We start from the raw sequence: 27311 nt of genomic DNA on the forward strand, positions 1-27311 counted from the left end.
CTCAACATACACACCATCCACACTAACCGCCATCTTTCCTCTCCCAGCTCAAATGTTGCGGACTCATCAACGGAGTGTCTGACTGGGACACCATTCCCGCCTCGTGCCGCTGCACCCCCACAGAGTCCGATTGCAGCGCCACCGGCGTGTACAGCACGGTGAGACACACACACACACACACACACACTTTGGAGACGCCGTCGGTCGCCGTGACGACCACCACAGGAGCGTTAAAGTCATGTCACCGTGTCGCCCTGCAGCCGTGCTCCAGCCAGATTATCCGTCTGTTGGAAAGAAACATGGAGGTGGTGATCGGAATCGCATTCGCCATCGCCATCCTGCTGGTCAGCACACACACACACACACACACACACACACACACACACATACGTAATTATTGTTGGAAAGTTGTTATATGTTCTTCTTCTCGCCGTAGATCGCTGGCATGGTCTTCTCCATGATCCTCTACTGTCAGATCACCAAGGAGAACGCCACCACGGCCTGAACACGTCCCTCAGTTGGCCCCCGGACAACCCTATGCTTTTATTTTGAAGGAATGTTTGGACTTGAACTCCATTTATTGATTTGTGTTGTTTTTCATGCAAATTTGTTGGATTGTACCGGAGGTGACACGTGTAAATATAACAGGACCACAAAAGATGACCAATAAAATGTGCTTTTTTTTTAATTATAAAAGTTATATTTTAGGCGATCCAATTATGTTCTTGTTTTTGTCGTCACAACCAAAATGAAAAATGACTTTTATTGATTGAAGCTTTTATTATAAGCCAAACGATTGTCTTATCAACATCATTCTCATCTTTGAGCCTGATTTTTGAGAAGGTAGAACATGTCACATGACCGTGTTACAAGTTTCATGTACGACAAGCTTATCAAGACAAGTAAAAACGGGTTGATACACTCGCTGCTGTTCCACTCCACGTTCTTGTGTCACTCTTCTCTCCTGCGGTTGTCATCTGAAGATGTTCTACTTCGCACCCAACCTTTCTAAATTCTATTAAGATACTTCCAGCTGTTCTAAGATGTTTCTATATATGTTCTAGTTCTGAAAAGTTCTATAGATACTTCCAGCTGTTGTAAGGTGTTTCTATACATGTTCTCGTTCTAAAAAGTCCTATTGATACTTCAGCTGTGCTAAGGTGTTACTGTACATGTTCTAGTACTAAAACGTTCTATTGATACTTCAGCTGTTCTAAGGTGTTTCTAAATGTGTTCTAGTTCTAAAAAGTTATATTGATACTTACAGCTGTTCTAAGGTGTTTCTATACGTGTTCTAGTTCTAAAAAGTTCTCCTGATACTTCCAGCTGTTCTAAGGTGTTTCTATACATGTTCTAGGTCTAAAAAGTTATATTGATACTTCCAGCTGTTTTAATGTGTTTCTATACATGTTCTAAAAAGTTATATTTATACCTCTAGCTGTTCTAAGGTGTTCCTATACATGTTCTAGGTCTAAAAAGTTATATTGATACTTCAAACTGTTCTAACGTGTTTCTATACATGTTCTAATTCTAAAAAGTTATATTGATACTTCCGGCTGTTCTAAGGTGTTTCTATACATGTTATAGTTCTCAAAAATGCTATAGATACTTCAAACTGTTCTAAGGTGTTTCTATACATGTTCTCGTTCTAAAAAGTTCTGATACTTCAGCTGTTCTAAGGTGTTTCTAAACGTGTTCTAGTTCTAAAAAGTTATATTGATACTTCCAGCTGTTCTAAGGTGTTTCTATACATGTTATAGTTCTAAAAAGTCCTATTGATACTTCAGCTGTGCTAAGGTGTTACTGTACATGTTCTACTACTAAAACGTTCTATTGATACTTCAGCTGTTCTAAGGTGTTTCTAAACGTGTTCTAGTTCTAAAAAGTTATATTGATACTTACAGCTGTTCTAAGGTGTTTCTATACGTGTTCTAGTTCTAAAAAGTTCTCCTGATACTTCCAGCTGTTCTAAGGTGTTTCTATACATGTTCTAGGTCTAAAAAGTTATATTGATACTTCCAGCTGTTTTAATGTGTTTCTAGACATGTTCTAAAAAGTTATATTTATACCTCTAGCTGTTCTAAGGTGTTTCTATACATGTTCTAGGTCTAAAAAGTTATATTGATACTTCAAACTGTTCTAACGTGTTTCTATACATGTTCTAATTCTAAAAAGTTATATTGACACTTCCAGGTGTTCTAAGGTGTTTCTATACATGTTATAGTTCTCAAAAATGCTATAGATACTTCCAGTTGTTCTAAGGTGCTTCTGTACATGTACTTGTTCTAAGGTGTTTCTGTACATGTTCTAGTTCTAAAAAGTTCTCCTGATACTTCCAGCTGTTCTAAGGTGTTCCTATGCATGTTTTAGTTCTAAAAGGTTATATTGATACTTCCAGCTGTTCTTAAGTGTTTCTATACATGTTCTAGTGCTAAAAAATTATATTGATACTTCCAGCTGTTCTAAAGTGTTTCTATACATGTTCTAAATGGTACTACTGATACTTCAGCTGTTCTAAGGTGTTCCTATACATATTCTAAAAAGTTATATTGATACTTCCAGCTGTTCTAAGGTGTTTCTATACATGTTATAGTTCTCAAAAATTCTATAGATACTTCAAACTGTTCTAAGGTGTTTCTATACATGTTCTTGTTCTAAAAAGTTCTGATACTTCAGCTGTTCTAAGGTGTTTCTATACATGTACTAGTTCTAAAAAGTTATATTGATACTTCAAGCTGTTCTAAGGTGTTACTATACATGTTCTAGTTCTAAAAAGTCTATTGATACTTCAGCTGTTCTAAGGTGTTCCTATACATATTCTAAAAAGTTATATTGATACTTCCAGCTGTTCTAAGGTGTTTCTATACATGTTCTTGTTCTAAAAAGTTCTGATACTTCAGCTGTTCTAAGGTGTTTCTATAAATGTCTAGTTCTAAAAAGGTCTATTGATACTTCAGCTGTTGTAAGGTGATTCTATATGTATTCTAGTTCTAAAAAGTTAGATTGATACTCAGCTGTTCTAAGGTGTTTCTATACATGTTCTAGTTCTAAAACGTTCTATTGATACTTCAGCTGTTGTAAGGTGTTTCTATACATGTTTTAGTTCTAAAAAGTTATATTGATACTCCAGCTGTTCTAAGGTGTTTCTATACATGTTCTAAAACGTTATGATACTTCCAGCTGTACTAAGGTGTTTCTATACATGTTCTAGTTCTAAAAAGTTATATTTATACTTCCATCTGTGCTGTGTTTCTATACATGTTCTAGGTCTAAAAAGTTATATTGATACTTCATCTGTTCTAAGGTGTTTCTATACATATTCTAGTTCTAAAAAGGGTCTATTGATACTTCAGCTGTTCTAAGGTGTTTCTATACATGTTCTAGTTCTAAAACGTTCTATTGATACTTCAGCTGTTGTAAGGTGTTTCTATACATGTTTTAGTTCTAAAAAGTTATATTGATACTCCAGCTGTTCTAAGGTGTTTCTATACATGTTCTAGTTCTAAAATGTTCTATTGATACTCCAGCTGTTCTAAGGTTTTTCTATACATGTTCTAGTTCTAAAACGTTATGATACTTCCAGCTGTTGTAAGGTGTTTCTATGCATGTTATAGTTCTAAAAAGTTATATTTATACTTCCATCTGTTCTGTGTTTGTATACATGTTCTAGGTCTAAAAAGTTCCATTGATACTTCATCTGTTCTAAGGTGTTTCTATACATGTTCTAGTTCTAAAAAGTTATATTCATACTTCCAGCTGTACTGAGGTGTTTCTATACATGTCTAGTTCTAAAAAGTTATCATACTTCAGCTGTTCTAAGGTGTTTCTATATATATTCTAGTTCTAAAAAGTTATATTGATACTTATATTGGCCAGGGTCACCACTTTGTGAACAAATGCGTGAGCAAATTGTCGAACAGTTTGAGAACAATATTTCTCAACAAGTTATTGCATGGATTTCACCATCTACGGTCCGTAATATCATCAAAAGGTTCAGAGAATCTGGAGAAATAACCAACATTGAAACCCAACGTTGAATGCCCGTGACCTTCAATCCCTCACGCGGTAGTGCATCAAAAAGCGACATCAGCGTGTAAAGGATATCACCACATGGGCTCAGGAACACTTCAGAAAACCACTGTCAGTAACTACAGTTGGTCGCTACATCTGTAAGTGCAAGTTAAAACTCTACTATGCAAAGCCAAAGCCATTTATCAACAACACCCAGAAAAGCTGCCGGCTTCGTTGGGCCCGAGCTCATCTAAGATGGACTGATGTAAAGTGGAAATGTGTTCTGTGGTCTGACGAGTCCACATTTCAAATTGTTTTTTGGAAACGGTGGACGTCGTGAGGAAAAGAACCATCCAGATTGTTATAGGCGCAAAGTTGAAAAGCCAGCATCTGTGATGGGTGTATTAGTGCCCAAGACATGGGTAACTTACACATCTGTGAAGGCACCATTAATGCTGAAAGGTACATACAGGTTTTGGAGCAACATACGTTGCCATCCAAGCAACGTTATCATGGACGCCCCTGCTTATTTCAGCAAGACAATGCCAAGCCACGTGTTACAACGGCGTGGCTTCATAGTAAAAGAGTGCGGGTACTAGACTGGCCTGCCTGTAGTCCAGACCTGTCTCCTATTGAAAATGTGTGGCGCATTATAAAAAGGTCAAATAAGACGACGTCTGTTGAACAACTTAAGCTGTACATCAAGCAAGAATGGGGAAAATTCCACCTGAAAAGCTTCAAAAATTGGTTTCCTCAGTTCCCAAACATTTACTGAGTGTTGTTAAAAGGAAAGGCCATATAACACAGTGGTAAAAATGCACCTGTGCCAACTTTTTTTGCAAAGTGTTGCTGCCATTAAATTCTAAGTTAATGATTATTTGCCAAAAAAAAAAAATTGAGTTTCTCAGTTCGAAAATGAAATATCCTGTCTTTGCACGATATTCAATTGACGAATTACGCAAGGTGCCAACTTCACTGGTTTTGGGGCTTTGTATTTCTAAAGTGTTCCAAATCATCCCAGCTCTTTTTAAGATGCTTCGACATGTTCTAGCTCTAAAACAGGGGTCACCAACGCGGTGCCCGCGGGCACCAGGTAGCCCGTAAGGACCAGATGAGTAGCCCGCTGGCCTGTTCTAAAAATAGCAGCACTTACCAGTGAGCTGCCTCTATTTTTTACATTTTATTTATTTACTAGCAAGCTGGTCTCGCTTTGCCTGACATTTTTAATTCTAAGAGAGACAAAACTCAAATAGAATTTGAAAATCCAAGAAAATATTTTAAAGACTTGGTCTTCACTTGTTTAAATAAATTCATTCATGTTTTACTTTGCTTCTTATAACTTTCAGAAAGACAATTTTAGAGAAAAAATACAACCTTAAAAATGATTTTAGGATTTTTAAACACATATACCTTTTTACCTTTTAAATTCCTTTCTCTTCTTTCCTGACAATTTAAATCAATGTTCAAGTAAATTTATTGTTTTCATCGTAAAGATTAATAAATAAATTTTAATTTAATTCTTCATTTTAGCTTCTGTTTTTTCGACGAAGAATATTTGTGAAATATTTCTTCAAACTTATTATGATTAAAATTCAAAACAATTATTCTGGCAAATCTAGAAAATCTGTAAAATCAAATTTAAATCTTGTTTCAAAGTCTTTTGAATGTCTTTAAAAAAATTTGTTCTGGAAAATCTAGAAGAAATAATGATTTGTCTTTGTTAGAAATATAGCTTGGTCCAATTTGTTATATATTCTAACAAAGGGCAGATTGGATTTTAACCTTTTTAAAACATGTCATCAAAATTCTAAAGTTAATCTTAATCAGGAAAAATTACTAATGATGTTCCATAAATTCTTTTTTTAATTTTTTCAAAAAAGATTCGAATTAGCTAGTTTTTGTCTTCTTTTTTCCAGTTGAATTTTAAAGAGTCAAAATTGAAGATAAACTATGTTTCAAAATTAATTGTCATTTTTTTCATGTTTTCTCCTCTTTTAAACCGATTAATTAAGTGTAAATATCATTCATTATTAATAATAACATAGAGTTAAAGGTACATTGAGCAAATTGGCTATTTCTGGCAATTCATTTAAGTGTGTATCAAACTGGTAGCCCTTCGCATTAATCAGTACCCAAGAAGTAGCTCTTGCTTTCAAAAAGGTTGGTGACCCCTGATCTAAAATGTGCTAATTCACTTCCAGCTGTTGTAATGTTCTCCTACATGTTCACGTTCTCCAATGTTCCACATAATTCCAGCTTGTTTAAGCTCCTTCAAGGTGTTCTAAGGTGCTGTTCCAAGGTGGTCGGAGTCTCTTCCAGTTCTGCTTCTGTGTTCCAGGAGTTCCGCAGTGGTTCTCTTTGTTCAGGTGTTCTCAGGTCCTCATCCGCCTCTTTGGAAGTGAGTCGATCCCTGCTTCCGACTGTTCTACCATCCGGTTCCTGTCCTCTCGGTTCTGTGTACATGTGCTTCAATGTCAAACGGCTGACAGAAAGCAGGATTGTTTCCATGAAGTGTCGGACAAAAAGTGAAGATGGCGCGCAGAAGAGTCATCATAAATGTTGGCATGTTGCTAAGGCTGCTGATGACATAAAGAGCTGGAACGTTGTTTAGGACTCTTGAGTTATTTTTAGCCTAAAGTCAACAGTTGAATTCCTTTCCCCCTGCTTTGACGTCAGCTTTTCAACAGGCGAGAACGTGAAGTCAACACAAACAATCAACGACTGACCCCAAATAAATAACACTTGACTGTTATTCTTCACGTTGTTGTCAACGCTAAATGGTGCTCAGCAGCATCTTTCTCAACTCCTCTCCTCGTTTCCTTGTTTCCTTCCTCTTCTCCAGCTGATCTTCCAAACTTGGTCATGTTCTTCATCACAGACACACACACACATTCTTGTATTTGTTACCTTCTCGAGACCTCCGAATAATGCCTGCCTCTAGTATTAGGATAAAAGTCGTGATTTTACTCAACGCAAGTCAAAATTTTTACAAGAAAAACTGAACATGTGTGCAATATTATGATAAAAGTCGGAATTTTACTCAATGACAGGCGCAATTTTACAAGAAAAGCTTAGAATGTTTGGCAATTTTATGAAAAGAGTCATAAGAGTCACAATTTTATAAGAAAACTTAAAAATGTTGGCAATATTATAATAATAATCAGAATTTTACTTGGCAAAATGATGACTTTACTCAAAAAATGTCACTATTTTACAAGAACAACAAAAAAAATTGGCAATATTGTGATAAAAGTCAGAATTGTATATGACAAATGTCACCATTTTGCATTAAAAAGTAATAATTTTACGTTAAAAAAGTAACAATTTAACGAAAAAATATTGCAATATTACAGAAACGGAAAGAATATGAGAAATTGTTCCCAATTTTATAAGAAAAAAGTCGACACATTGTGAGAAAAAGACTGTTTTTAGTTAATTTTTTTTTTTTTTTAATGTTTTGTTTGTAATTGGTTTTTAATCTTCATTATTTACTTCAAGTTATCCATCCATCCATCCATCCATTTTTTACCGCTTATTTCCTTTTTAGGGTCGCGGGGGGCGCTGGAGCCTATCTCAGCTACAATCGGGCGGAAGGCAGGGTACACCCTGGACAAGTCGCCACCTCATCGCAGGGCCAACTTCAAGTTATGTCTCTATATTAAGTGGCCTAGTGGTTAGAGTGTCCGCCCTAAGATCGGTAGGTCGTGAGTTCAATCCCCGGCCGAGTCATACCAAAGACTAAAAAAATGGGACCCGTTACCTCCCTGCTTGGTACTCAGCATCAAGGGTTGGAATTGGGGGTTAAATCACCAAAAATGATTCCCGTGCGCAGCCACCGCTGCTGCTCACTGCTCCCCTCACCTCCCAGGGGGTGATCGAGGGTGATGGTTCAAATGCAGATAATAATTTCGCCACACCTAGTGTGTGTGTGACAATCATTGCTACTTTAACTTTATATACTTTTTTTTTTTTTTTTTTTTTTTTTTTTTTTGACCAAAGGGGGCGCATTTCAATTCCTTACACACACTTGTTATTACATATGTTGGCCAGAGGGGGATCACTTCAAATTTTTACACACATTTTTTATTTCATATGTTGACCAGAGGGGGAGCACTTGTAAAACGGACACACAGTCAATTTGAAAAGTCCCTCCTTTTTGGGATCACCCTAATTTTGATAGATTTCACCACCAGGGGTGTAAATGAGATCTCCTTTCTTGTTTTTTATAATGTGCTTAAGGCCGATGACAAACAAGTCGCAGACCACAGATGGCCTATGTGCCGCACTTTGGGCAACCCAGCTTTAGAACCTAACTCTTAATGGCTACTATAGTCTTAGAACCGTCGTGTATTTGTTCATCCTATGGTCACATATGGGACGCGGGTTGTCTTACGTCAGCACCGGAAGTCGTAAAATCAGCTGTTCACCTGGCGGGGTTTTTTCGGGGATGAATAGGGAAGTCCTTCTTTAGCTGCCGTCTTGTTTTATCATACATTGCCGCCTTTGTACCAGTCGATGTTTACTTTTGTATGCACATTAAATCAACAAAAAATCTTGACTTTGGAGCAATGTTCACAGACTCTAGTAATTGGCTCTCTGTTACATGCAATGGTTTTCCGTATTGGGACCATGATTTCAGTTAGAGATGTCCGATAATGGCTTTTTTGCCGATATCCCATATTCTGATATTGTCCAACTCTTAATTACTGATTCAGACACCAACCAATACCGATATATACAGTCGTGGAATTAACACATTATTATGCTTAATTTTGTTGTGATGCCCCGCTGGATGCATTAAACAATGTAACAAGGTTTTCCAAAATAAATCAACTCAAGTTATGGAAAAAAATGCCAACATGGCACTGCCATATTTATTATTGAAGTCACAAAGTGCATTCATTTTTTTTAACATGCCTCAAAACAGCAGCTTGGAATTTGGGACATGCTCTCTCTGAGAGAGCATGAGGAGGTTGAGGTGGGCGGGGTTGAGGTGGGGGCAGGGGTGTAGCGAGGGGCTGTATATTGTAGCGTCCCGGAAGAGTTAGTGCTGCAAGGAATTCTGGGTATTTGTTCTGTTGTGTTTATGTTGTGTTACGGTGCGGATGTTCTCCCGAAGTGTGTTTGTCATTCTTGTTTGGTGTGGGTTCACAGTGTGGCGCATATTTGTAACAGTGTTAAACTTGTTTATACGGCCCACCCTCAGTGTGACCTGTATGGCTGTTGACCAAGTTTGGCTTGCATTCACTTGTGTGTGTGAAAAAACGTAGATATTATGTGACTGGGGCCGGCACGCAAAGGCAGTGCCTTTAAGGTTTATCGGCGCTCTGTACTTCTCCCTACGTCCGTGTACACAGCGGCGTTTTAAAAAGTCATGAACTTTACTTTTTGAAACCGATAATTTCCGATATTACATTTTAAAGCATTTATCGGCCGATATTATCGGACATCTCTAATTTTGGTCCTAACTTGTTCACTGGTCCTCATATGGAAAGTACTTTTCCTTGTTGATGTCTCAAGAAGGGCAGAAATACAAGAACACACACACACACACACACACACACACACACACACACACACACACACGCACACACACACACAGCTGTTTAGTGTCAGGGCTCACACAACCCTGGTCATGACTGCTTGCAGGACGTACTTGCGTGGATTGGACATCAGCGTGACGGCACTACTGCTGGTAAGCGAGCTGCTAACAACATGTTGGTGTGCGCCTTGAGGAAGACACAAACAGTGATGATGCTGTGTAGGTGTCGGGCGTGCTGATGATAGGAGTGGGCTTCTCCTCCATCGATGGCGCCGTCCCAGTCGCGGAGGTAGGTCAGCGCACAATTATTCATCTGCCTTGTGATCCGATTGTGTGGTTTGGTTCTTCTTAGTTGTTTGAGCAGTTGTCCAGCACTGATGGATCCAAAGTCCTGCAGGTGTTTGGTCCTATCACCGTGCTTTTGTCTCTGCTGGGCCTTTGTGCTGCTGCTTTGAACGTCAGGATTCTGCTGCTGCTGGTAGGCCACACCTCCACCGCATCCATCCTTGCGTTGCGTATATGTGTATTCCTATATCCGTGTAGTTTTGCGCCGTGGCCTTTGTGGAGTTGGTGGCTGTGACGGTGGCGTCGTCGCCGCTGCTTCACCTTCAAGCTCAGGTAAGTTGTCTCAAACTCCAACCCCGCACTCAGGTCAAAAAAACTCTCGATGATGCCATCAGATGGACGGCGCCATGGACGAGGTGTTCTTCAATGTGACGCCTCTCCACAAGGCGGAGCCTTACATCCAGCAGGAGCTGATCAAGCTGCAGACTTGGGTGGGTTTAACGTGACGATGATCGACGCTCTCTGACGCCATCTTTGTCGGCAGGAGTCTTGCTGCGGTTTGACCGGTTATGGCGACTGGGAGATGCCACTTCCTGATTCCTGCCTGTGCGCTCCGGCCAGGTGAGCACACGACTTCCTGTTTGCCGTGTCGCGCGCCGTTGAGTGGGCGTGTCTTTGTCTCGCAGGGCGAGCGCACGGGAGCCGTGCACGCCGGTGACCCCTGTGACCTTTCGGGAAACCTGGGTTTACTCCAAGGTGTCCGCCCCGCGCCGTTGCTTAGCAACCACACCCCGTCCCCTGTTCACCTTTGACCTCTTTGTGTGGTAGCCCTGCGGCCCTGTCCTGAAGAACCACGTCAACTTCCCCATCAAACTCCGCATCGCCATTATTTCAACCTACGCCACCTTGGCGGTAAACCCACGCCGTCGTACGTCAACCACATGACCTCACACACACATAAAACATGTGTGTGTGTGTGTTTTGCAGATGGCCGCCATCGTTGTGTCCTTGGCGTTGGGTCTTCACCAGCACTTCAAGTCGACTGCTACAACCGAGTAAAACAGTCACGTCTGTGCCTATAATGGTCACCATTTCATATTAAAATAAAAAAAGACAACTTTAGTCTTTAGGGGGTTTCTTTATTGTTGTGTCCACACGGTGGCGTTAGCGAACCTTCATGAAAAATCAGTTTATACATTTTTGCAATGTTTATTTATTTTTATTTTTATTTTTTTTACATTTGGGCAATGTTTTTTAGTTTTTTTTTTAATTATTCTTTTTATTTATTTTATTTATTTATTTATTTTTTAAACCCATCCATCCATCTTCTTCCGCTTATCCGAGGTCGGGTCGCGGGGGCAGCAGCCTAAGCAGGGAAGCCCAGACTTCCCTCTCCCCAGCCACTTCGTCCAGCTCTTCCCGGGGGATCCCGAGGCGTTCCCAGGCCAGCCGGGAGACATAGTCTTCCCAACGTGTCCTGGGTCTTCCCCGTGGCCTCCTACCGGTCGGACGTGCTGGGTTTTTTTTAAACCTTTATTCACAAATTTCAACATTTACAAACAGACGAGAAACACTAATCAAAATAAATATAAAAACAGTACAAAACAGCGCCAAGGAGTTGTAAATTCAAAGTAACTAAAATAGAATACAAAAAAATATATATATAATAAACAAAGTGCAAAGCCATAGGCTCACTGAATTTCAGTAATTAACTTTTTACATTTGGGCAATGCGTGTGCGTGTGTGTGGAGATCGGAACGACACAGGAAGTGAGTAACACTTTTGGAAGTGAGGCTAATGCTAACTTCCTTCGCATGAGCAGAAATGGTAAATACATTTCCTCCAAGAGAGACAGTGAAGACCAAATTAGGTCAATAAAGTTCATTTTCGTGAGTGATTAATTCTTAAGGTCGCGCTGTTCACACTCGTGTCTTATTTTGAAAGGACGCGCTGCTCACACTCGTGTCTTATTTTGAAAGGACGCGCTCTTCCTTTACCCACTGATGGCTTCACGCGGCTTTTGCGACCCGCCGTGTGCTGTATTGTGATGATATTAATCCACTTCTTTGTCAGATGTTTGTGTCAAATATTATCATCTAAACATATGGAACTTTCCTGAAGATTACAATGAAGTTACGCGCTAATGTTCGGACCAGGAAGTGGCATTAGTTCCGCCGCCCTGTTTCTAGTCGGACACCATAACATTGAAGAAGTGGTGGCTTTGTTGTGTATTTCCGTGAAAAGATCTGCCGAAGAAGCACAGACTGGTTGATGGATCCTGTTCACAAAGACCTGCTGAGGAAACACACCCTGGGCCTGTGCGAGGACCTGCTGGTCAGCGACACCATCGTTCCGTTCTTGTACCAGGAGGACATTTTAACGGCGGCGCAGGTGGATGAAGTCCAGTCTCAAAGCACAGACCGGAAAAGGAATCTGAAGCTACTGGACATTTTGCCGAACCGCGGGCCGCGAGCTTTCCACTGCTTCATGCAAGCTCTGGACTTCGAATTCAGCTGGCTCAAAGACCGTCTGCTTCTAGATCTGCGAGCCCGAACCGAACCCGGATCCAGCTGTTCACGTCTTAATGAAACACCAGCGCCTGGTGGACATGGCGGTACGACGTCTATTGGATTGTTTTATTGGTTTTTTGATTGATTGAAACTTTTATTAGTAGATTGCACAGTACAGTACATATTCCGTACAATTGACCACTAAATGGTAACACCCGAATAAGTTTTTCAACTTGTGTATGTCGGGGTCCACGTAAATCAATTCATGGTACAAATATATACTATCATCATAATATGAATGAATGAATGAAATAAGTTTATTTCGGTCATATAATCAACCATTAACCATTTTGTGTGACTAGTTTAACAGTACAGATTATACATATTTAACAATCATACACATTTACACACAAAAATAAAAAGAATGACCGAAAAAGGAATAGGCTGAAGCCAAAGCTTATATTTGCCTATCCTATACCTCCACTGAAAATAAGATTGCCTGGAACATCAACGTTAAAAAAAAATCAATGGGATGAAAGTAATTGTTACTATATTTTCTATTATTATTTCACCTTTCAAGGTTTTCTTAAACCTTAACAAAGAACTACATGTCTTCAGCTCATCACTGAACTTGTTCCACCATTTAACTCCTCAAACTGAAATACATTTGTATTTTATATTCGTTCTTACTATACCTATTTCAAAAATCAATATCCCTCGTAAATTATAGTTTTATCCTCTTAATTGAAATAACTTAAGAGACTAATATAGTCATCACACAAGTTAATTATCAGAGTATATACATTGAATTATTTACATTATTTACAATCCGGGGTGTGGGATGAGGAGGGTTAGGTTGATAACAGCACTTCAGTCATCAACAATTGCATCTTTAGAGAATTGGACATTGAAACCGTGTAGGTCTGACTTGGTAGGATATGTACAGCAAGTAGAGAACATAGTGAGTTCAGATTGCATAAGAACAAGTATATACATTAGAAATACATTTGATTATTTACATTTGGTTATTTACAATCCGGGGAGGTGGGATGTGGAGGTGGTAGGGTGTTAGTCAAGGGTTGAAGTTGCCTGGAGGTATTGTTTTAGTGCGGTTTTGAAGGAGGATAGAGATGCACTTTCTTTTACACCTGTTGGGAGTGCATTCCATATTGATGTGGCATAGAAGGAGAATGAGTTAAGACCTTTGTTAGATCGGAAAGATCTAAGATCTTTAGATTGTCTTGTTTAATTGTGCCTTGTCTTTTTATGAATCCATGCTGGTGTGGCTGTGCGATCGTACGTTGGTGGTGCTGGTTTGAGCTATTGATACACCTTACCAATGATATGCCTTATTTAAAAAACATTTTTGTACACATTACCGTATTTTTCGGATTATAAATCGCTCCAGATTATAAATCGCACCGGCCGAAAATGCATAATAAAGAAGGAAAAAAACATATGTAAGTCGCATTTTTGGGGGAAATTTATTTGATAAAATCCAACACCAAGAATGGACATTTGAAAGGCAATTTAAAATAAATAAAGAATAGTGATTGCCGTTTTCTGTTGCATATTTCACTACTTCCAGCTTGTAACCTGCAGTATATGATTTCCTTTTCGGTGCCATTTTTGTTCAACCCGTCTCAGTTTTTATAAGTTACCGCCAATGTTGAAATTATCAATTTTCATAGGTACGGAAGTAGTAGCAGGTAGCATCTTTTTTTTCACAATGCACTTCTGCCCGACCCGCCCCCGCCAAATTTTTATTGGTTGACGTGTGTGTGTGACGATTGCTGATATACGCCTAGTCTCTTACGTGAATGAGATAAATAATATTATTTGATATTTTACGGTAATGTGTTAATAATTTCACACATAAATCGCTCTAGAGTAAAAATCGCACCCCCGGCCAAACTATGAAAAAAAACTGTATAATACGGTAAATGTTTTTTGTAATGTTTATGTGCAGACATCTGGTGTCTTCCTTGCTCGCTTGGACAGAAAATTCCTTCCGATCAGGAGCTGTCCCGCCTGGCATCTCTTCTGGGTGGTGAGTGGGAGGCTGTGCTGATGGATTTAGGCGTGTCCGCCGCCGCCTTGTATCGCTGCCGGGCCGATCACACCCTCAGCCATCACGGCACCACGCTGGCCGCTCTGTTGCTATGGAGACAATCTGAGGGGAAGAACGCCACCCTGCACCGACTGGAGCGGAGTCTGCAGGCGGCCGGCGTCCATCCGTCTGTCCTGAAAGATGTCCTGCTGTGAGACGGTACGCTGGCCCGCATCGAAACAAGTAGTAGTTGATTTTGTCTTTTTAATATATACACACACTAAAGGATGACATCATTTACATGCTTAATACACATCATTAAAGTCAGTCGGTGCAGCGTCGGTAGAAGTAAAAGTGGTAGTCCGTGAAGAGCGCCTCCGCGAAGTGATGGTTAGTACTGCAGTCGGCTTGACCCTTCACATGTGACAAGACTTTGGTCAGGTGACCTCTCCGTCAGAGAATAAAGAGGACTAATAGAAGTGTGTGTCATTCTTACGGCCACCGCAGAACGGAAGTGATACGAGCTGTGATGAAGACGAGCGACGTGCAGAGGCCACTCGTGCTCCCCCTGTGATTGAACACACGTGGATTAGGCAACAGCAGCCACTAGAGGGAGTGACTACTCGGCCAGAGTCGTTTATGGAGAGAGTATGGCCAACTAAAGATCTACCTAACTAAAGGCCAACCTGAGATCGGTAGGTCAAGAGTCATACCAAAGACAAGAATCAAGGGTTGGAATTGGGGGTTAAATCACCAAAATGATTCCCGAGTGCGGCCACCGCTGCTGCTCACTGCTCCCCTCACCTCCCAGGGGGTGGAATAAGGGGATGGGTCAAATGCAGACAGTAATTTCACCACACCTAGTGTGTGTGAGTGACTATCAGTGGTACTTTCTTCTATGTTAGCTACCTCTCTTTGTTTATGGACTGGACTCTCACTATTATGTTAGATCCACTATGGACTGGACTCTCACTATTATGTTAGATCCACTATGGACTGGACTCTCACTAATATGTTAGATCCACTATGGACTGGACTTTCACAATATTATGTCAGACCCACTCGACATCCATTGCATCCTGTCTACCCTGGGGGGGGGGGGGGGGGGTTACCCACATATGCGGTCCTCTCCAAGGTTTCTCATAGTCATTCACATCGACGTCCCACTGGGGTGAGTTTTTCCTTGCCCTTATGTGGGCTCTGTACCGCGGATGTCGTTGTGGCTTGTGCAGCCCTTTGAGACACTTGTGATTTAGGGCTATATAAATAAGCATTGATTGATTGATATAATGTCTATTTTCTGCTGGATGTACTCTCTATTTTATGCTGCAGCTGTTTCATATACTGTAATATTGTACATGGTAATTGTCATATATTGTATATATATATGATATAAACATAATATAATATATCAGTATATATCATATACTGTACATATATTATGTAAATATTACATATGTTATATTGCTACTTCGGTACATTTTTAGTCTATTTTATACCTGCATTGTCCTTTCCATCCTTTGTGACTGAGCTACTGTGTGGAACAATTTCCCTTGTGGATCATTAAAGTTTGTCTAAGTCTTTAACTTTTTCAAAGTACAGGCGCCATGACTGCTACCAAGGTGCCCGGTTGCATGCAATTGGGGTGGAGCAGCCGCATGCTGAACAACAGGGCATCTATACACGTCTAAAAAGCAATGACAAAGCGCCACAAACACATAGCATCAGCTCAAAGTTGTAGCAGTCATGATCTGTAGTCATGTGAGTGCCTTTGGACCAATCATTGAGGAGATCTCCTGAAACCGAGTTGGCCGTACTCTCTCTCTTTATACACGACTCTGGACTTGGCTGATAAACACCTGAGTGTTTGAAGGGTATCTGCCGGCGCTCACGTGGGTTCTGTCGTGCACACTGGCGCACGTGGACGACTCTTGGAAAGCGCACAGGTGGACGACCAGCAGCTGCTTGGAGCTGTCCGAAGTAAACAAGGACAGGTCGTTATAGGCTGCGGGTCACGGCCATGGAAAGCTAACAAACACGCTAAAGCTAAGCTGCCTTGCTCACTTCATGAGGAGCGTCACTCGCATGTTGACGGGGACAAACGGGCTGATGGGGACTTGGAAGACGAACCTGTCGGGTCTGAAGAGGACGAATGTCGACTTTTGGAACAAAGAACGCGTTTGTAGAGTTTGGCACACTTACCCGCACTCGTCTCTCACACAGTAGCGCCTGTCAATCACCTGCTGGTTCTCCTTGATCATGAAAGACTCCATGCTGGTGTTTGTCCCTGAGACACACATTTTTAAGACATCCTGTTCAAGCAGTACAAATTACAAAATGTTGAGCTTACAGTCTCTGGCGCTTAGGAACTTCTGGAAAAAGTCCTCTTTGTTTTTGCCTGCAAACAAACATGGACATTAGCTCCATGGCTAAGGCATACTTGCCAACCTTTAGACCTCCGAATTCGGGAGATGGGGGGGTGTTAAGGGGGGAGGAGTATATTTATAGCTAGAATTCACTGAAATTCAAGTATTTCTTATATATATACTGTGTACTGTACTATATATATATATATATATATATATATATATATATATATATATATATATATATATATATATATATATATATATATATATATATAGTACAGTACACAGTAATGAAAACACAGTTGTTCTACTAACTGTACTGTACTTGCTGCTTACTTAAAAACAAATATTTCACTATTTGAGTAGCCTTTGTTCTGCCATTTGAGTACTGGCAAGCGATCTATGAATCCTAGAACATATCCTTCACGGATTTGTTGAAAACATCCAAATGAGAATGGGATGTTGCTTGCAGCTATCAGCATAGCCATCTTTATCTCGGGCCATGACTGTCTCTTCTTTGTTCTTCTGCTTCGTCTCTGTTATGTTTTTGGACATTACTACTTGCCGTAGTTTTGAAGCAATGCATGATGGGAATCCGGATGTTGTGTGTCAGTGTATTAACGTGCCGGCTGGAATAAACACACGCTGAGAAATAGCTCCATGCCTGCCTACTTTATGGGTTATAGATAAACCTATGGATAACGGAGACCTATATAATAGTCTCCTTTTCAGGGCACGCCCCCAATATTGTTGTCCTACTGGAAATCGGGAGAAATTCGGTAGAATGGTTGCCCCGGGAGATTTTCAGGAGAGGCACTGAAATTTGGGAGTTTCTCGGAAAATTCGGGAGGGTTGGCAAGTATGGGCTAAGGTCATGAGTCAGTCGCAAAACCTCGACCTCTCACCTGCTCCCTCGCCCTCACCTGATTGGCTGGAGGTGACGTTGGCGTTGCGGCGGCCCCCAGGTGGTGATGGGCAGCAGTACACCGTGTCGCAGTAGAGCAAGTCGCAGAAGTGCACGTCAGGGGGCCAGGGCATGGTGGGCCAGGAAGGGGATGTGGGTGGGGCTGGAAAAAAAAAAGGCGGAGTAAAAGAAGGCGGTTCATGTCAAGGTTGCATTTAGGTAAGCTGGTTTACCTGAACTGCTGCCGGCCGTGGTTGTCCCAGGAATTACGCTGCTGTTACTGTAAATAAACAACAGGTTACTACCGCAGAAGCCCCGCCCACCACACACACACACACAAAGTGCAGTCACCTGGTGCCTGCAGACATGTCGCTCTGCTGTGATAGGCTGAGCAGGTAGAGGGCGCCAATAGTCATGCTGCTGCTCACACACACACACCCACACAAGAGGTTATAGTTGCTGTCTAGACCAGTGGTTCTTAACCTGGGTTCGATCGAACCCTAGGGGTTCGGTGAATCTGCCTCAGGGGTTCGGCGGAGGTCAAAACACACCCGACTCATCGTGTAAATACAAACTTCTCCCTATCGGCGTATTACGGATACGGCAACAGCTGACTGATTTGCAAGTGTGTAATTTGTTGTGAGTTTATGCACTGTGTTGGTTTTGTTGTTTGAACAAAGTGCATGCACGGTTCATTTTATGCACCAGTAAAAAAAACATGGTAACACTTTAGTATGGGGAACATATTCACCATTAATTAGTTGCTTATTAACATGCAAATTAGTAACATATTGGCTCTTAACTAGTCATTATTAAGTACTTATTAATGCCTTATTCGGCATGGCCTTATTATAACCCTAACCCTCTAACCCTGACCCTAACCCATACTTGCCAACCCTCCCGATTTTCCCGGGAGACTCACGAATTTCAGTGCCCCTCCCGTAAATCTCCCGGGGCAACCATTCTCCCAAAATTCTCGCGATTTCCACCCGGACAACAATATTGGGGCCTTTAAGGCACTGTCTTTAACGTCCTCTACAACTTGTCTTCACGTCCGCTGTTCCTCCAAACAAACAGCGTGCCGGCCTAGTCACACAATATTTGCGGCTTTCACACACACTTAAGTGAATGCAAAGCATACTTGATCAAAGCCATACAGGTCACACTGAGGGTTGCCTTATAAACAACTTTAACACTGTTACAAATATGTGCCACACTGTGAACCCACAACAAACCCCTTGCAGCACTAACTCTTCCGGGACGCTACAATATACACCCCCCGCTACCACCAAAAAATCTCGAATCTCTCAAATTCAGAGGTCTCAAGGTTGGCAAGAATGCCCTAACCCTAACCAAATAACTCTAAATTAAGTCTTTATTACTTAGAATATGTTCCCCTAGTGTCCAAATAACTCTAAATTAAGTCTTTGTTACTTAGAATATGTTCCCCATACTAAAGTGTTACCAAAAACATATAACTTTTTCACTAAAGAAGGGTTCGGTGAATACGCATATGAAACTGCTGGGGTTCGGTACCTCCAACAATGTTAAGAACCACTGGTCTAGACAAACAGGAAGTGAGCTTACCAAACTGCCACGGTGATGCACAGCGTGAAGATGCAGGCCTGGAAGGTTCTGTGCGGCACACAATGGCCGCCGTCGCCCGTGGTGGATGATTTTGTGGGTACGTGAAAAGCATGCGACGCCGACACAATGCTTTGTTTCCTGGACGCGGTGCTGACAAAGTAGCATTACAGCTTTTATTTGGAAGGGGAGTTAGGGGATGAAGACTATGGAAGGGGGTGGGTGGTACCTGGTGGAGCGCAGGCTTCCTGTCAGGCTCTTGAGCTTGGCGAGGCGTCGCTTCCACACCTCCAACTCGGTGACGCGGCTCTCCAGGTTGTCGGCCATTTTGGAAAGCTGCTGCACGGCACCCACGTTCTCCATGAAGATCTGCTCCTGCAGGAGGAAGAGGAGCGAGGAAGACGAGAGGCAAGCCGCCGCCGAGAAGGCAATGTCAGCACGTACCTTGTCCACCACCAGGAAGTTCTCGATCTTCTGGCCGTCGCCACTCGTTATGTCGCCCACCTCCTTGACGGCCGACGGCAGCAGCTCCTTCAGCTCCTGAGCGAGGAGACCTAAAAGACCAACCATCACTCCATTCACCATTTTGGAGGGGGGGTGGGGCTCACCTGTTTGGTGGGCGTGGTCTATCCCTATGCTGGAGGCAAACTGAGGCTTGAAGTCAAACTCCACCAGTCTCATCTGCGTGATGTTCTTCAGCTGCTTCTCTGGGTCCACCTGGCGAGCACATGTTTTCTAGGATCAGCTGACCACGCCTATTGGTCACTTCCTGTCCTACCTCCTGAATATTCTCTTTGGCCCGCTGGTCCGACGGCCGCATGAGGCTTCCTGTGACGATGGCGTTGCCGCAGACGACCAGCGCCTCTTTTGGGGCGTCCGTGTTGATGCCCACTCGGCCGTGACAGATCACGGCGTCCTGCACCGCCCCGCGCTGCCACAAGGTGTCGCTCTCCATCTCAAACTGACCTGGGTTTGAAGCCTGTGTGTGCATGTTAGTGTATGTGAGTCGTTAGACATCAGTGGCGCGTTGTGCACGTGGCGGAGTGAGCAGTTACCCTGATGATGAGTCGCTCTGACATGAGGGCGGCCATGAGGAAGGACTTCTCCTCTTCTTCCTCCCTGATGGCGGCATACAAGCCCACCACCATCTGAAAATATCTGCACACATCGTTAGTGAGCACACTCGCACACACAGTGCTAGCACGCAATTAGCGCGCACACTCTCACAAACACAAAGTTAACCTGCGCACTTTCTCACTCACACACACACACTCTCATACACTCCCACAAACACAGCGTGTGCACTCTCACACACAGTTAGCACACGCACGTGCAAACACACAGTTAGTGAAGTGAAGTATATTTATATAGCGCTTTTCTCTAGTGACTCAAAGCGCTTTACATAGTGAAACCCAATATCTAAGTTACATTTAAACCAGTGTGGGTGGCACTGGGAGCAGGTGGGTAAAGTGTCTTGCCCAAGGACACAACGGCAGTGACTAGGATGGCGGAAGCGGGGATCGAACCTGGAACCCTCAAGTTGCTGGCACGGCCACTCTACCAACCGAGCTATACCGCCCCAAGTTAGCGCGTACTCTCTCACACACACGCATTCAGACACACACACACACACACACACACACACAGTTAGCGCGCCCACTCTCACATACACACAGTTAGTGCGCGCACTCTCACACTTACACACAGTTAGCGTGCGCATTCTCTCACATACACACAAACACACACAGTTAGCGCGCGCACTCTCACATCCACAGTTAGTGCACGCACTCTTCACACACAGTTAGCTCGCACACACACACACACACACACATACTGGTTTTTGATCATCACTTGGGGACCACCCTTTCTACAGGTTGAGGAGGCATAAAAAAATGAGGTAAAATGGCCACTGCCCAGTTAGCTCATACACGTCTTTAAATCTCTGGATTGATGAAGTAATGTGCTGATCATTCTTACTAGGGACCCTTTGTGAAAAAGAGTTAATATATCACTCTTGTGAGTTGGATAACATCGGACTGACTGCCCCGCAGGATTTTTGAGGACCAGTCATAGACAATTTAGAGTGAAAAGCAAATGTTATTTTCCCTCGCATACAAAACATTCTAATTTGGATTGTTTCTCTGGCTTCGAGACTCTCCCGAAGGACAGGGCAGCGAAGACACAACAAACTCCCTTCTTGTCTCTCATGGACACACACCTGTTGTTGTTGACTTTGGACTTATCGGCTGCACAAGATCAAGGCTGCGTAACAGAGACACACTGTAGACTTACACACACACATGCATCCCAAAAAATATACGCTACACATACACCCCCCAACCCAACGCCCTCGACGGAAATCCCATAGGGGTGATGAAAGGATGGTCAGCGCTGAGAGCTGCAGCCTACCACCATTACCCCGCACTCCCTTCCCTCTGTTGCTAGATATCTCGAGATGTACGTTGTAATATGTATATGTGCTTTGCTATGGAGGTTTTTTTCCACTCCAGACTGTATTTTTTTACTCATCCTTCCCCAGCGTTTTACTTTTTCCCCCATCTTTTACGGGGCGCCTTGTGGCGACCCATCAGCGTTCCTGTTCTGTAACCCTGTACACTGTTTGTTTGTCTAATCTTGAACGGGTTTGTGCTGAAAACAAAGTTTTGTTGTACTTGTGCAATGACAATAAAGACCTACGTACCTACCTACCTAATATGGTTCATGGGGACCAAATTTAAATAATTTTGCATAATTCACACACATTTGTACGTGACTACTGAGGACCATTTAAAAAAATAAAAAAGTTACAATTAAATATGACATGATCCTCAGAATACAGCACCACAGCTGTCCTCTTATAGGAAGTTTCACCACTTAAATGTTAAAGCAAATCCTGCATCTTCTGTGACATTACTGAAAACTGCTATTTAGCAGTAATGAAGTTGTCTGCAACTCCAATTACCATATAGAGAAGGATGGGAAATTCTGAATGTGAATCATACTTTAAGGTAATAATGTCTTATAATCATGCTGTATGAAAATGTCATCATAAGGAACACTAAACCAGATTTTGTTTTTGGAAAAATATATTAGTTTGAACTAATATACTAACACACTCAAACTAACCAGTAAACATGTTTTATGGGTCAAAGCTTAAAAATCACTTAGGCATCTTCAGAATGGATCTGACTATCATTTAAAAAGGTTTCCCTTTAGGGGACCTGTTTTTTCGTCCCCATACTGTCAGAGGTCCCCTAAAGGTGACTGTGTAAACAGAGCGATGTCCCCATTAAGTAAGCATTGCCAGAACACAGTTAGCGCACGCAATCTCACACACACACACACACACACAGTATGTGCACTCACACACACACACAGTTTGTGCACTCACACACACACACAGTTAGCACAGTAGCGCGTGCACGCTCTCACACACACAGTTAGCGCGCGCACTTTCACGTACCGCTGGTCCGGATTGGGTCGTCCCTTCTTCCTCATGTTGTTGGCGGTGGTCTCGCTGAAGTGGAGGCGTCCTAGCGTCACTTTGCTAATCCCGCCGCCGTTCAGAGCCACCCTGTAGGAATCAAACAATGGTCATCTTGGGGCCCGCTGGCCCGCCGTGCCCTTCGCCACGCCTCACTCACCTGACGGGCAGCAAAGGTTTCTTGCTGCGGTCGGCCTGAGACTGCTCGATGGTCACATGATGCTCGGGAGCTTCCAACTGGGAGGAAGAGGAGGAGGATGAAGGCTCGCCAACGTTAGCATTCACGTGACGCTCCCACGCACCTTGATTCCAAACACTTTGACGAGGAAGTGGTCCACCTGCTGCACGCCGTGGGACGTGGGCATGTAGCGCGGCTCTGTAGCCACGCCCACGTGAACTGTGACCTGAAAGTGGTTCTTTTTCTGGCAGACGAAGGCGTCGTCAGCTGGCGAGTAGTTGAAACCCTTGTCTGTGTCCACCAGGAAGACGGGAGGACACCTGCGGACGAGTCCACATCAGCTGGACACGCTACCCCAAGCGGAAGATGAAGACTCACAGCGTCTGGAAGCTGACGTCCATGGCGGTGTTCCACTCCCCAGGACGGAACTTCTCCCACGTCAACAAGCCGCTCAAACCTTGTCCTCCGCAGGCCGCGTCTCTGTGGCTCGTCTCCGGTTCCGCTGAAGAGTCCTGCGAGCCGCTTCGTCTTCTTTTACTGACAGGGGAGCTGAACAGGAAGACTTCTTACAACACTTCCTGTTGTCACTGTCAATCCAATGGAACTCACCTGGTGTGTGGTATGGAGGCGGAGCCTGGCAAGCTGGTGGATGCAGGCGGGGCCGAAGCCGTCCAGGGGACGCCGTGCGTTGACGGCGAAGGAAGGCAACATCTATCTGAATGCAGCAAGTGTCCACCTGAGCGCTGTGTGGGCGGGACCGCTGAGGACGCACACCTGACCACGGACGAGGCGGGGTCGTGGCTCAGCAGGCGATCAGGAGGGATGTAGGCGTGGTCTGCAAAGAAGGCGCAGTTAGCAAGCTGCCTTGCTACCATGGGCTGGTTGGACCAATAGGAGGGCTCCATTTGCAAATCTGTCAAGACGACGCGCTAACGTTAGCATTAGCACTTGGCTGAGAGATTGTGTTTTAGCCAACTCCTGACCTGGGATCTGCTCAGGAGAGCAGGCCTCGGAGTCAGGTGGGGAGTCAGGAAGCGCGCTGGAAGTTTGAAGAAGACAAAAGACGCGTAAGAGACTCGTGTTGCTCCTGCAACTCCTCTGTTTAGCTCACAAAGTGTTCGGGTCCAAGTCACTGCTCAGGTAGCGCTCCAGGATGCTGGTATCCACGGCTACAGAACTGTCCAGAACATGACTCACATCCCGACCTGCACAGGATCACATGACCTTCATAATTCCCAGTTCTCATGTACGTAGTGTATATACTCTCCCGTCCCTCCCATTTTTTGTATATATTGTTTTTCAAATCACCTGACATGTATACTGTGTATATGTACATAATTTATCAATTTTTTCATATAATTTTTTACATACATGTTGCGGGTAATATATCTTTTATTATTGAATGTATCAAATGTGATGAATATTTAATGGACCACAATGGAAACAAGCCTTTTGGCTTTTTGTGCCATCCATTTGCCTTTTTAAAGCATTACATGGATTCAATTCTTTAAGATGTCAATAAACTTGTCAATCAATCAATCAAAGTTTTAGACAACTACGCCTCAGCCAGAACCTTCTCAACACCAAAACCTCTCGAACAGGGGTGTCAAACGTACGGCCCGCAGGCCAGATCAGGCCCGCGAACAGGTTTTATCCGGCCCGCGTGATGAGTTTCCCAAGTATTAAAATGAGCTGCATTTTTTTTTAAATGTGTCCACTGGATGTCATAATAGCAATTCTGTTAGGACTAGCAAGAGGTACAAAGTAAAACGTGGCTGCGGCTCCTCTCCCTCGACCCAAATGAAACTTAAAACCCGTTTTATGTCCTCTGCTTCGAACACATCGTTATTTGGCACCCTTACTCCCCCGTAATGTCTCTGTCAAAAACGAGAAAACTTAACCCTTTTGAATAGTTTTTACCTCCGTTTCTTACGTTTTGTTGAGTTAGCACTGGATTGATACATGGACATGACAAAGGAGGTATTTGATACCTAGAAGAGTTTACATGTTGTGTTTTTTGTTCAATCCCAGAAAGACTGACTTAAAGTTTAATCCTGGCTTTGTAGATGCACTGAGACAAAGTCTAAGCTCATTGTGTTCTTCATTGTGTTTTTGAAACTGCACCAATTCCCTCAGAATTTTCAACAAACTTGAAGTGTTTTGTCCAGAGGATTATTTGTGATTTGTACGTTTTCATAAATTAAAGTTAAAGTACCGTATTTTTCTGACTATAAATCGCAGTTTTTTTCATAGTTTGGCCGGGGGTGCGACTTATACTCAGGAGCGACTTATGTGTGAAATTATTAACACATTACCGTAAAATATCAAATAATATTATTTAGCTCATTCACGTAAGAGACTAGACGTATAAGATTTCATGGGATTTAGCGATTAGGAGTGACAGATTGTTTGGTAAACGTATAGCATGTTCTATATGTTATAGTTATTTGAATGCCTCTTACCATAATATGTTACGTTAACATACCAGGCATGTTCTCATTTGGTTATTTATGCCTCATATAACGTACACTAATTCAGCCTGTTGTTCAATATTCTTTATTTATTTTAAATTGCCTTTCAAATGTCTATTCTTGGTGTTGGGTTTTATCAAATAAATTTCCCCAAAAAATGCGACTTATATATGTTTTTTTCCCTTCTTTATTATGCATTTTCGGCCGGTGCGACTTATACTCCGGAGCGACTTATAGTCCGAAAAATAGGGTACCAATGATTGTCACACACACACGAGGTGTGGTGAAATTTGTCTTCTGCGTTTGACCCATCCCATTGTTCACCCCCTGGGAGGTGAGGGGAGCAGTGGGCAGCAGCGGTGCCGTGCCCGGGAATCATTTTTGGTGATTTAACCCCCAATTCCAACCCTTGATGCTGAGTGCCAAGCAGGGAGGTAATGGGTCCCATTTTCATAGTCTTTGGTATAACTCGGCCGAGGTTTGAACTCACAACCTACCCATCTCAGGGCGGACACTCTAACCACTAGACCACTGAATGTGCTATTTTTGGCCAATGTAAACAACCTGGAGTTGTCTTTATTTTTAAGTTATCATGCCATGATTTTACCATTCCGGCCCATTGGGGAATAGATGTTCTTCCATGCGGCCCCTGAGCTAAAACGAGTTTGACACCCCTGCTCTAGAACAACAAACCCTCTGGAGGCCTTCCAGACCGCCACAAAACCAAGATACAAGTGAGCATATTCTAGAAGGCGCAAGATGATTCTCACCACCAAAGAACTGCTGCAGCGCCTCCTTCTCGCCGTGCACGTGAGGTTCCATGCTGGCAGGCAGGGGGCGCTGAGAAGGAGCACATATCATTTCAGTTCAATTGATAGTATGTTCTACCAGAGCAGTACAGAGGTGATGCTAAGAAATAAGTACCATCCACCCATCCATTTTCTAACGCGTGTCCCTTTTGGGGTCACGGGGGGTGCTGGAACCTATCTCAGCCCAATAACATTATTTAGGAAGTTTGTTCGAGCTCACCCGCCTATTGGCCCAAGATGGCCGCTCCGGGTTCTGACCGCTGGCTCTCAGGATTCTCCCTCCTGCTGGGCCTCAGGTACAATCCATTAGGGACTTTGAACTTCTACGTGTGGATCCTAGCAGCTTCTTCTTCTTCTTGTCAAATGTCACCGATTGAACCACTTAGAAGAGTTATTCTCTTCTGTGTGGCGTCTTGCGTGTCTCCTTTCTGTCCGTTGGACTTTGAGCTTTGAGCAGGAAGTAGCAGCTCTACACACCCCCTTTGTGCGTGTGCTTGTGTATGCGTGCCAGTGTTTTAAAAAAGGTCAAAGATGCTAATGAACATGGACTTAATTGTGTTAGTTTTATATGTAATTATTAACTATACAATGTCTGCTTTAATATATAAAATATATATTGTGTTTATTTATTACACAACAGTGTTTCTGTCACCTTTACCCCTTTGTTGTTGGATTGATTTATACATTTATTACTGAATAAACTATCTACACTATTATCTTTATCATTACATGTCTTTATTATTTGATGTACAATATTAAGTACTTAAGTACCAATGATTGTCACACACACACTAGATGTAGTGAAATTCGTCCTCTGCATTTGACCCATCCCCTTGTTCACCCCCTGGGAGGTGAGGGGAGCAGTGGGCAGCAACGGTGCCGCGCCCGGGAATCATTTTTGGTGATTTAACCCCCAATTCCAACCCTTGATGCTGAGTGCCAAGCAGGTAGGTAATAGGTCCAATTTTTATAGTCTTTGGTATGACTCAACGTTTAATTATTAACTGTACAATGTCTGCTTTAATATATAAAATATATATTGTGTTTATTTATTACACAACAGTGTTTCTGTCATCTTTACCCCTTTGTTGTTGGATTGATTTATACATGTATT

General features: G+C 42.7%; 4 protein-coding genes across 6 annotated transcripts in view; 3 read left to right on the forward strand and 1 right to left on the reverse strand.

The window, feature by feature from the left end:
* Nucleotides 1-1207, forward strand: part of LOC133661431 (tetraspanin-8-like) — a 6415-nt gene extending 5208 nt beyond the window's left edge. Inside the window, exons 6-8 of the mRNA XM_062064626.1 lie at nucleotides 48-158; nucleotides 261-344; nucleotides 437-1207. Coding sequence (XP_061920610.1) covers nucleotides 48-158; nucleotides 261-344; nucleotides 437-505 — 264 coding nt within the window. The 3' untranslated portion in view covers nucleotides 506-1207. The remainder of the gene's footprint in view (nucleotides 1-47; nucleotides 159-260; nucleotides 345-436) is intronic.
* Nucleotides 1208-9610: 8403 nt separating this feature from the next.
* On the forward strand, nucleotides 9611-10954 carry LOC133662662 (tetraspanin-6-like). The gene is made up of 9 exons (XM_062066773.1): nucleotides 9611-9706; nucleotides 9777-9842; nucleotides 9906-10031; nucleotides 10097-10171; nucleotides 10234-10329; nucleotides 10383-10459; nucleotides 10525-10594; nucleotides 10667-10750; nucleotides 10826-10954. Exons 1-9 carry the CDS (start codon nucleotides 9647-9649, stop codon nucleotides 10895-10897), a joined length of 726 nt encoding a protein of 241 aa, XP_061922757.1. The 5' UTR covers nucleotides 9611-9646; the 3' UTR covers nucleotides 10898-10954.
* Nucleotides 10955-11833: 879 nt separating this feature from the next.
* cradd (CASP2 and RIPK1 domain containing adaptor with death domain) lies at nucleotides 11834-27178 on the forward strand. Of its 2 annotated transcripts, XM_062064630.1 has the most exons (3): nucleotides 11834-12452; nucleotides 14318-14617; nucleotides 23222-27178. In XM_062064630.1, the coding sequence occupies exons 1-2, from the start codon at nucleotides 12110-12112 to the stop codon at nucleotides 14611-14613; spliced, it is 639 nt and encodes a 212-aa protein (XP_061920614.1). In that variant the 5' UTR covers nucleotides 11834-12109; the 3' UTR covers nucleotides 14614-14617; nucleotides 23222-27178. The 2 variants fall into 2 exon arrangements, with proteins under 2 accessions (XP_061920614.1, XP_061920613.1); XM_062064629.1 differs by lacking the exon at nucleotides 23222-27178 and having other exon boundaries at nucleotides 14318-14877.
* On the reverse strand, nucleotides 13992-27170 carry LOC133661432 (myelin regulatory factor-like protein). Of its 2 annotated transcripts, XM_062064628.1 has the most exons (24): nucleotides 26418-27170; nucleotides 26159-26228; nucleotides 24029-24122; nucleotides 23901-23956; nucleotides 23527-23830; nucleotides 23296-23466; nucleotides 23042-23237; nucleotides 22900-22976; nucleotides 22719-22829; nucleotides 20311-20413; nucleotides 20034-20234; nucleotides 19864-19972; nucleotides 19700-19809; nucleotides 19485-19630; nucleotides 19259-19408; nucleotides 18023-18091; nucleotides 17905-17951; nucleotides 17673-17834; nucleotides 16749-16796; nucleotides 16601-16685; nucleotides 16463-16537; nucleotides 16258-16369; nucleotides 14895-14966; nucleotides 13992-14812 (listed from the first exon to the last, which is right to left on the reverse strand). In XM_062064628.1, exons 2-24 carry the CDS (start codon nucleotides 26208-26210, stop codon nucleotides 14723-14725), a joined length of 2640 nt encoding a protein of 879 aa, XP_061920612.1. In that variant the 5' UTR covers nucleotides 26211-26228; nucleotides 26418-27170; the 3' UTR covers nucleotides 13992-14722. The 2 variants fall into 2 exon arrangements, with proteins under 2 accessions (XP_061920612.1, XP_061920611.1); XM_062064627.1 differs by having other exon boundaries at nucleotides 14674-14966; nucleotides 17691-17834; nucleotides 19485-19809.
* Nucleotides 27179-27311: the final 133 nt, after the last annotated feature.

The sequence above is a fragment of the Entelurus aequoreus genome, linkage group LG12, assembly GCF_033978785.1.
Source record: "Entelurus aequoreus isolate RoL-2023_Sb linkage group LG12, RoL_Eaeq_v1.1, whole genome shotgun sequence".
NCBI lineage: Eukaryota > Metazoa > Chordata > Actinopteri > Syngnathiformes > Syngnathidae > Entelurus > Entelurus aequoreus.

Coding starts and splice junctions, on each gene's coding strand:
- cradd (XM_062064630.1), top strand. CDS start 12,110: ATGGATCCTGTTCACAAAGACCTGCTGAGGAAACACACCCTGGGCCTG. Junction 12,453..14,317: donor AGCGCCTGGTGGACATGGCG/GTACGACGTCTA, acceptor GTTTATGTGCAG/ACATCTGGTGTCTTCCTTGC.
- LOC133662662 (XM_062066773.1), top strand. CDS start 9,647: ATGACTGCTTGCAGGACGTACTTGCGTGGATTGGACATCAGCGTGACG. Junction 10,172..10,233: donor TGCTTCACCTTCAAGCTCAG/GTAAGTTGTCTC, acceptor TGATGCCATCAG/ATGGACGGCGCCATGGACGA. Junction 10,595..10,666: donor AAACCTGGGTTTACTCCAAG/GTGTCCGCCCCG, acceptor TTTGTGTGGTAG/CCCTGCGGCCCTGTCCTGAA.
- LOC133661432 (XM_062064627.1), bottom strand. CDS start 26,210: ATGGAACCTCACGTGCACGGCGAGAAGGAGGCGCTGCAGCAGTTCTTT. Junction 22,977..23,041: donor TCAAAGTGTTTGGAATCAAG/GTGCGTGGGAGC, acceptor TCTTCCTCCCAG/TTGGAAGCTCCCGAGCATCA. Junction 16,797..17,690: donor CGTCACCTCCAGCCAATCAG/GTGAGGGCGAGG, acceptor GTTTGTTTGCAG/GCAAAAACAAAGAGGACTTT.